The sequence below is a fragment of the Orbicella franksi genome, chromosome 15 (assembly GCF_964199315.1).
Source record: "Orbicella franksi chromosome 15, jaOrbFran1.1, whole genome shotgun sequence".
NCBI classification, from domain to species: Eukaryota; Metazoa; Cnidaria; class Anthozoa; order Scleractinia; family Merulinidae; genus Orbicella; species Orbicella franksi.
Genome location: NC_138159.1, coordinates 14263533 through 14273718, shown reverse-complemented (window position 1 = coordinate 14273718; position 10186 = coordinate 14263533). Strand labels below are relative to the sequence as shown.

General features: G+C 37.4%; 1 protein-coding gene across 2 annotated transcripts; it reads right to left on the bottom strand.

Moving 5' to 3' along the window:
• Positions 1 to 460: 460 nt before the first annotated feature.
• LOC145470009 (uncharacterized) lies at positions 461 to 7168 on the bottom strand. Of its 2 annotated transcripts, XM_081453840.1 has the most exons (5): positions 6703 to 7168; positions 5784 to 5859; positions 5654 to 5684; positions 1277 to 1441; positions 461 to 1054 (listed from the first exon to the last, which is right to left on the bottom strand). In XM_081453840.1, exons 2-5 carry the CDS (start codon positions 5853 to 5855, stop codon positions 798 to 800), a joined length of 525 nt encoding a protein of 174 aa, XP_081309966.1. In that variant the 5' UTR covers positions 5856 to 5859; positions 6703 to 7168; the 3' UTR covers positions 461 to 797. The 2 variants fall into 2 exon arrangements, with proteins under 2 accessions (XP_081309966.1, XP_081309965.1); XM_081453839.1 differs by lacking the exon at positions 6703 to 7168 and having other exon boundaries at positions 5784 to 6655.
• Positions 7169 to 10186: the final 3018 nt, after the last annotated feature.

Below are 10186 nucleotides of genomic sequence, written 5' to 3'. Positions count from 1 at the left end.
GTATTTTTCAAACGGCCAAGAAGTAGACAAAACACATTTACTTCAAAATGACTTTTAGTTCAGAGGAATGATCAAAGTGTAAATTACAAACTGCGCGAATACGAAATTCAGGCAAGCACCCTTCTTCTTGTACTGGCCTGTTGAAAATGTGTAATTTTGCATAAATTCCATCAGCCATCTTGGTTGAGTGATCGGTATTTCGAACTTTCTTAGATTTCACAAAAATGCGAAGTCGCTGGAACTTTGAAAGTATATTTCTGTGAATATTTCACCAAAAGGGTCCTTTTGACGCAATAAAAGAAAATCCGAATTTTCCGATCTGTCGTCGGATTCTCTATATTTTCAGGCAGTGGCTCTTAAATATTAGCAGCCGAGATTTTTGCATTTGGTTTAATTTTAGAGTTGGCTCCTCTCCGTACTCAGTACGGAGAGGAGCTCGTCATGGGAGTTTTAAGGCACATTAACACTGGTAAAATTTAGTTTTCAATTAGACTAGCTGCAACTTGTGACACTTTTGGATCCAGTTTTCTGTAACATTCTCGGCATCTTTTTCTTGTCCTAACCTTCCCACAATGCAATACCAATGCAAGACCAATCAAAGCAAAGCTCATCACACAAACAGTCAAACTGCTTTTTAAACCCCTTTTATTGCCATACTACTTTTACAATTAGTTCTTTCTGCATGTGTTCAGCTAACATGAACCCAAATATCCACTAAACTACAACTGCAGCCGTTTTGCATGTCCAGGAAAGGAATGCGCATTCATTTTCGGCCGTTCAATTGATGTCCAAAAGCTTTATACATTCCCTGCGTTGGTTCCTTGTTGGTCAACATTACCAGCGGTGTTGCCAAAGTACATCTGACGTTTGCCGTTCCATTGGTGTCCAACAGCAACATTCCCTGAGTTGGTTCCCTGTTGGCCAACATTACCAGCGGTGGCCCCAAACGTCATCTGACGTTTGTGATACGGGATATATGGCTCTGGGATGTGTGGGATATATGGCTGCGGGATTTCCGGGATGTATGGTTCCGGAAGGTAAAGTGAGCGTGCCTCTGTTAAATAAAAAGGCATTCATTACAATTGAACAATAGCCCGTAGTTTTCTATAAACATAAGCGGGTTTTATATATTTCGCGCACTAAGCAGACAAAACAAGAAGATTGATCATGAACATGACAACAGATCACAGACACTTCCTGTGCACAGAAATAGTGGCCAAATAGCTTGAAGAAAACTTATTGATTACACTGATATTTACCAGTTGCAGTACCCCACCTAGTTCTCGTCGGCCGTTCCATTGATGTCCGACAGCAACATTCCCTGAGTTGGTTCCCTGTTGGCCAACATTGCCACCGGTGGCCCCAAACGACATCTGACGTTTGCCAATATACGGGATATAAGGGATGTATGGAAGGTACTGTGGGTCGTTCACTCGTGTTTCTATGGAAAGGACATAATATAATTCACTAAAACCCGTAGTTCTCGTTATTATCGGTAGGTTTATATACTAAGCTTGTCAGATCGGGAAAAAGGATTTTTTATGGACTTAACAAGAAAGATATGTGAAGATTTCTTTTTTTATTCTCGTTCCTTAAACAAAAGCAGTTAACAGTGCCTGTCTGTAAAAATCAGACAAATTCTTAATTTCGCGGCAAGGGTCGAAAATTCGATTTCGCTCATATTCTTATGGTAGATAGGCTAGAGCATGACAAAAACTACTGGATAGTTTTCTTGGCAAAACATCCTTTTATTTCAAAGAAATATGTAAATAACCAAATTCCGTTAAAATCGTCATTTGACGCACCATTTTATTAAGCAAGTTTGAGAGCCTCGCATGCAAAACCGCATCATTCTTCCGTCTTTAAAACACTCAAATATTTTTATGCAGTGTTTAAATGTGTGCTGGGTTGGTTTTAGGGAATGTTGCGTTGTCTTTTTGGGTGCAAAATAATTAAATTTCGAAGACATGTATCTCATTCACTTAAAAGTACTTCGTGTATATAATTAATTTTCACCATGTGCGAAACCTTTAAATGGATTAAGCTTCTGGTGGTTGAATCGCAGAAGGATGATTTACAGATTCCTGTAAAAATTTCTTTGGGCAAATGATTGTGAGCGACGCGAGAGCTTTCCAAAGTACGTCAAAAATGCACATATTTGACCATCCGTCGTCAAATTTCAATTTACGGGTTAGACGTATATTTTAGCATGCGCCACATGACTTGACCTATAATAAGTTGAAATAGACACAGAGCTGATAATTTCGAAATGTTCTAACCTTATTTGTTGCAAAAGGCAGGTCCAAAGCCGATTTGACGTGTTTCTAGTCGATCTCTCACCATTCGTCGCACATAAAGCAGAAGTTTGCTTTTGTTTACACAAGGTTAACGTCCGATGTACATCGCCAACTGTCAACCTATGATTGGTCGAATATCATGAATCTGTGACCATCTTTCTGCGCATATGAACATCACTGCATCTAAATCAAAAACGGTTGACTCATTTGTAGATAGTTGCTTGCTTTGCACTGCGCCAAAATAATACGTTTGATTGATTGCTGACCATTGCTGATAAGCGTGTCGGCGCAGCCGCAATCTTACAGCCGTTATTTATTCGTCACGCAATGCTGTCACGGCATACGCTGCACATTTTGATCTATTTTGTATAGAGCACTCTCAGGATAAATGAAACAATTTAATCATTGTTCATCTGTTTATTCATATGTATAATAACATGTGTATATTTATATAATCGTATTCTATAGTGTACGTGGCCTAGGTCCAAATCACGTTTGTTGTACGTTTTGATGTTTCAGACAACAGCTGATAAAGCTAGTGCCTGTACTCACTAGAATTTAAAAAAAATCGCTATGAAACAAATTATAGATCAATGAAGCAAGAACTAGCTGAAATAAAAATAGAAAATCGCAACGTGTCTAATTCGTGAGAAAAACAGACTAAATTTAATTAGTAATTACGTGTTAAATAGCCCTGGCCATGCCGTTTTATTTGGCGTATTTTGTTTGCCTTGTGGCGAGGCATTGGTATGTTTGTAACAGGAAATAGAGGACTGTTGTCAATACAGTCCAAAATTATTGTCAGTAAAATATTGTAAATAAAACACTTATTGACCGGTTACCTCCGCGGCCACCATTTGGTCGTTCCGATAAGGGTTTCATTATTGTCTTTACCCCTATTAAGCGGCCACCCAAAATTTAAAAACTTTGTTTTGGAATGGGCGATGGCAGATAAGAGTCTGAAATTGCAGGTGCATGACGAGTGATAATTCAAATACATGTCGATCATGATTGTCTTGAATTGACTCCATGTTCACCAAGAAATTTATAACCTGATAGTGAAAATTATTTTTATTAATATATTAGTAAGTATTTTTGGTATATTAGTATTTTCCTTATAAGTAGTGTTATTAGTAACAGTATTTCTTGTTTTTGTTTTTGTTTTTGTTTTTGTTTTTGTTTTTTTTCATCTATACTAGGGTTAGTCTATGTAGTTTCTTCTAAAAAAGTAAAAAGTAGCGTAGTTTTATTCATTAATATAAATAGTAAGTATTTTGGGTGTATTAGTATTTTCCTCTTAAGTAGTCTTATTAGTAATAGTATTCCTCGTTTTTTTTCCATCTGTACTCACGTTAGTTTGTCTAGTTTTTTTTTCTTTTATCTGCAAATGTATTTTCAATTGTTATTGTCACTCTTATTTGTAAACTTATATAAATATCAATAAAATACAAAAAAAAAAAACAATTAAATATTCAAGGTACACCAACCTCTATTTAAGCGGGTAGCCCCATTAAGCGGTCACCACCCATTTCTCCGGGGGTAGCCCACTGTATTACATGTAAACCAAAAATAATTGCACTGCGCGAAAAGACCTAGGTATGAGTTTAGCGTTACAGTATTACGCAGGGCATGTAGGTAGCGGTGGTCGAGTGAAAGATAACAACAGGGGCAATGGAAAGCTATTCATTCTTCTCATTTCTTAATTTAACCTCTTCCTACTCAACACGATTGTGTGCTCCCAGTGGTTCCCAGCCTTACGGAGCCTTATGTATTAGGATAGAAATTGTCCTACCCCTACCCCCTCAAATGGGATGACAGCATTGCGTGACGAAAAAGGAACCGTTGCAAGCAAGGATTCAAGCCATCAAACCATGACGATTAAAACGTAATATTTTGGTGTAGTGCAAAGCAAGCAGCTATCTACAAATGACTTAGCCGTTTTTGACTTAGATGCAGTGGTGATCATATGTGTCGAAAGAGGGTCACAGATTCATGGTATTCGACCATTAAATAAGTTGACAGTTGGCGATGTACATCGGACGTTGTGTAAACAAAAGCAAACTTCTGCTTTATGTGCGACGAATGGTGAAAGAAACACGTCAAATCGGCTTTGGACCTGCCTTTTACAGCACATGAGGTAAGAGCATTTCGAAATTATCAACTCTGGGTCTGTTTCAACTTAACATTAGTCAAGTCATGTGGCGCATGCTAAAATATACGTCTAACCCGTAAATTGAAATTTGATGAGGGAATGGTAAAATATTTGCATTTTTGACGTACTTCGAAAAGCCCTCGCGTCGCTCATAATCATTTGCCCAAAGAAATTTTTACAGGAATCTGTAAATCATCCTTCTGCGATTCAACCACCAGAAGCTTAATCCATTTAAAGGTTTCGCACATGGTGAAAATTAATTATATACACGAAGTACTTTTAAGTGAATGAAATACATGTCTTCGAAATTTAATTATTTTGCACCCAAAAAGACAACGCAACATTCCCTAAAACCAACCCAGTATACATTTAAACATTGCACAAAAATATTTGAGTGTTATAGACGGAAGAATGATGCGGTTTTGCATGCGAGGCTCTCAAACATGTTTAATAAAATGGTGCGTCAAATGACGATTTTAACGGAATTTGGTAATTTGCATATTTCTTTGAAATAAAAGGATGTTTTGCCAAAAAAACTATCCAGTAGCTTTTGTCATGCCCTAGCCTATCTACCATGAAAATATGAGCGAAATCCAATTTTCGACCCTTGCCGAGTTATTTTCCATTTTTATGGACAGGGACTCTTAAAAGCTAATAAAGGTAATGAGGATCAGATAACTTGGAACTATTTTTAATTACATTGATTTAATTTACATGATGTATTTAAAACACCCAAAAGATAATATGTTTTATATGCAAAACGACGTTTCACTTCGTCAGCCTTGCAAAATTTCATAAAACAAATTTTATCGTATCTTTCTCTATCAAGACTTATTTTTGTTAGCTTTAGACTAAATAACAACACAATAACGTTATAAATTTACTCGAGTTTCATTACCTCGATAGTAATATAAAAACATATGATGTGTTCTATTTCTTAAGTAACATTCTTTTATACGATTTTGATGGGCCTCTCTTTGCAAATTCAATTTAGAACCAATCGGCTACTCGAATCTATGACTGAAAACTGTAAACACGCTGAAAAAGGCTTTGGCAACATTTTCAAGGTCCACGTGTGATGGCGTCATCTGTTTGTTTGTTTGTGGTCTTGTTGACGATGAGGGATAGAAATGAGCAGCTGGCGAGAAATTAAATAGTGATATTGAATCTGAAAATGCTAAAAGAAACCTAGTGTTATACTAACCAGGATCTTTGTCCTTGCCTCGATCTTCATCCTGATAAAGAAAAAAAATAATAATCATATATGGCAAAAAAAGAACAATTGCTTAAAAAAGATGAACAGAGGTAGAGAGGTATGAAGATATCGTGTTTACCTGAGCTTGTTTATCGAGAGGGAATGGCGCCACCAAGGACCAAGTTATTAGGAAGAAAATAAAGCACTTCATATTCCTTGACAAATAAAGAAACAAAATGTGTAGGTTATATAAAGTAGCTTCAAGTTTAGACATGTTAGAGCTGCACATGGTTGATTTCAAACGTCAGTGTGACACTTATGGTTCCCGCGCGGCTCCTTAACTCGTGTACAATAATTAAGTCAGCATAAAAAATAAGTAACGACGACTTGTCGAACTTGATGTGGATTCAAGTCCTGGTATCCAACCAGAACCCTTCTTTAGTCCATTTGCTTGCATTTCTTGTCTTTTCAAGCACGTCCCAAAAAACATCAAATTAAATGAGATGCAACTAATCAAATTCAGTAAACAGTGCTAAAAGGTTCCGTTCAGTAGTGTTATGGCTGCATTCGCGTCTATCATCATGTCTGATGTTAAAAGCCCTTAAGAATACCGAGTCTTAACCTCATGTTCACCCTCCATACCCCTTTCCCTGCTCTGAATATCTCGGTCAGTAGTCTGCGAGGTCTCTATGACAGGCAAAGATTCCTTATAAAACCATACGTTGTAATATCGGGGCTAATGAACTGATTTGCTCTTGGACAGGCAACTCAAGAAATGAATCGAAAACAATAATCAGAGCTACAAGTAAATTCGCACATCTACTGTGGTACAAGAGAGATGATAGTAAAATCTGTTCATGGGGTTTGTTATAATGAGACGAAAAGAAAAAAAAAAAAGAAACTACTTTCGTTCAGATAGCCCTGAACTTTCCCTACGTGTATAAACTCTTTAGAACCTCACTCAGAGCTTATTTCAGTCTGGCGTAGCTTCAGTCAAAGGTCTCTGTGTATAACTTAAAATACTGCAGTGACAGAATCAATCAATATTCGATCTTTACCTTTTCCTTGGAATTTGCAACAGGTTAAAACGCAATGTAAAATACCACCTTCCTCAAGAACTGACAACGAATGGTTGGAGACGTTATTTTTATACCTTAATAGGTCCTCTATAATTCATGCTTTTGCGTGATGTGAATTTAATGAATTACATCCAAGTCAAAGAAAAAACAGGTAACGAAATAATCTACTTCAGGAAACGGAAATCTAATTTTAGAAAACCTTGGAAAATATTTGTTGTGCCTTCTGTTTTCCACACTTTGGTAGGCGTGGAAGCCTAATTCTTGGTGCATAGGACTTCAAGTGCTTAGCATAACGCTCTTTGATACCCGTATTTTGAAATTTTTTAAGGCTTTCCGACAAGGCGAAACAGTTTATCGCTGCTGAGTCCTCTGTGGACATTCGAGGGTTGCGACCGAGTTAAGAGAACTGAGCCCAAGAGCTCAAGTTTCTTTGTCTTTTATTTCGAACTACCTTTGTCTCTATTTATTTCTTTTCTGAAACACGACCAGTCAACTATGATTTTCGTGCAAGAACTGATCAAAAAATGCTCTAATTTATCATTAGTCGCTCTAACATGCTTGAGATAATTCGAGCATAATGTACAGTAGGGCACATGAGCTTAATTAGGCGCAAAAAAAAACAAGAAGGAGACACGAACAACTAACGGAAACGAACTGAACGGTTTCGGAAACGGAAATAAACAACTTCAGGAAACGGAAAACAATTAAGATTCAATGACGCTTTTTCTATTGGTATGAACTGCGTAAGTGAATTCATTGGGTTTATTTCTTGGTCTGTTGGGACAAAACTATTTTGGGTTTACATTGGAAGCCAGATATAACGAAGGGCCAAAAGATTAACTTTAATTTGTGTTTAAACGACCAAAATCGTTGTGTCTGGGTTTGAGTTAATTAGTAATGCGCAGCAATGCATTCTTTCGCTGTCCTTGTACCCCCTACCGCTTTCCCCCATCCCCGCCTCGTCGCTGCTTTTAGCGGAGGTATCCGTACATAATCGAATCTTGACAAAACAGTAAGTTGCAAAAATTCTATAGATCACATCCACATGGTCAAAATTAGGAACTAAAAGCTAGGAAATTTAATACAAAATTCGCCATCAGCCTTGGCGATTAATTAGATTATTGCCGGAAGGCAGCTTGGTTGAGTGGTTAGGGCGCTGAACTTGAAATCCGGAGGTGGCATATTCAATTCTCTCCCTGACAGCTGGAGTTGTTTCACGACCCGAGTTAGCTCCTTGGCTACGTTTGTACATAGTCAACGGGTTTGCCTACTTCGAGTTAGAGGTTTTTACCATATTACGTTTAATTTCTTGATCAGCGATGATTTCTTAAAACATAAGAAGGCGAATATTAACGTTAAAAGCCAACGTTTCTGCGTTATCGTGACACCATTCCCATGGCAAAGTGAATAAATAATGCGAAGATTTGATTGCTATACAGTCTCTACAAATAAGCATTGTTAACCAACAATGCCTAGTTTTAATATAAATTTCAATTTAACCTGTGTGATGCAGGATATGTACATGTTGGTTACACTCGCGGCCACCTCCACGAACGCGTTGATAGACACAAACATAAATCGTCGTCAATTTGTAAACATATATTTACGTCTATTTGAGCGAACATAACTCGAACGTACCTCCTTGTCTTTCAGAACAATTTCACGTGCTTTCTAAATGTTCTAACAAATTGGATTGCCTAATTAAGAAGATCCTTTTTATAAGAAAACTTAAACCATTCCTAGACGTGCAAACGGACTCGATTCGCGCAAAGATATTCACTTGAAGAACTTATGATCGTTTGTTATTATGCTAATTTGTAGAGACTGTATACATTGTAGAAATCCAATCTTCGCATTAGTTATTTACTTTGCCTTGAGAATGGTGTCACGATGACACCGAAACGTCGGCTTTTAACGTTAATATTCGCCTGCTTACGTTTAATTTGAACTATTTATTCCTGAAATTGAGTTGCTCGGTCTCACTAACCTTTCGGGCTATAAACAATGACCGAGGGTAAATGAAGGCTATCTATTTACCCCTCGGTTGGTGAAGCACATCGACACAAGCCGACGAGTGGTGCGCGGCAGTCTCGCGGAACCGTTTACAGAAATTGTTTTCTGGGGTGCTCGCCGTGCGATATAAAACACGACATGATTCCATGCCTAACTTAAAATTCTGGTCAAGTTTTGATTCTTGTTGAAACGACTGTATGATCTGAAACCTAAAACTAGCGCAAGAGCTACTGTGCTAAAACATGTACATGATGATGAAACTGAACTCGGTGGGAAGGACCTGTTGTTGTTAGATTACCGGTATGTTATTTTTAAGGGGACCGAACATGACTAAGAACATTAAATAACTGAATTTTCAAAAGCGATTTTTTTGTTGCCTAAATCATGAAAATCTAAGGCAACGAATTCAGACAAAATCTCTGAAGACGTCTTAAAAAAACTTCTCTTTAAATAATTGGAGCGTAGCTTTAATGGAAAAGCCAGTTTATGCTAAGAATTCCAAAGACGATACGAAGAATATCATTTCGAGATACGAATCGAGTTTAAAAAAAGTCTTCTTGCGAAACCATTCATATGAAAAGGTGTTCCCGCTAGATGTTTATTTTCATGTAAATCAAACTCAGTTTTATTCTAAAAGGTTTGCATGGAGGCTCTTTTCGAAACAGAAGCACAAGGTAACTCGGAAATGGCCTATTAACACAATTCAATGAGGCTAACATTAGGAATGCAAGAATGGTTGTTAGTCTTAGCTTGACATTGTCCAAGCTGGACTTACATGTTTCATCAAATTTCTATCATGAGCAAAACTTTGCAGTTATTCTCTCTCGACGATTTTTTTTTTGTTCATTAAAGAAGACTGCCCTAAACAAATGTAGGAGCTGCGCATGCGCTGTTTTCAAGTTCAATACGTGCAGCCGGGTACGTCTTGGGAACTGTAAACTGTACTTCAAAAATACTTTTTTTGAATGATGCTATGTCCAATAATTACCAAATTAGGGCGGCTTTTACAGCACACAAAGCATCACATCAGTTTCATGTCTTTTTAACTTTTTCAAATAAGGCTTATTAACTTCCGTTATTGCTGAGGATTTTATTTTCGAATCTCAATTTCTTAAAAGTGGCCAATTTATTTCAAAGAATCAAGCCGTTTGTTAGAAGCAAAGGGGTTATTTCAGGTAACCCGTGACCAGTAGTGAAAATATACGTAAAATATCCTTTTAGTTCAGCACTGTTTTCGGTGAAAATTGAGCTCTGAAGTAGATGGACAAAACATGAGGATTAAAATCACTTAAAACACTGCGAAAACTGATATTTTTACATTATTTTGACATCTCAAGCAATATATGTTATTGGCCTTCAGGTCCGTATAGGGAAAAACTGTGACCGAGGTCTTGAAAATGCTGCTTGGGGCCTGCGGCCTCGGGCAGCATTTTCAAGCCCGAGGTCACAG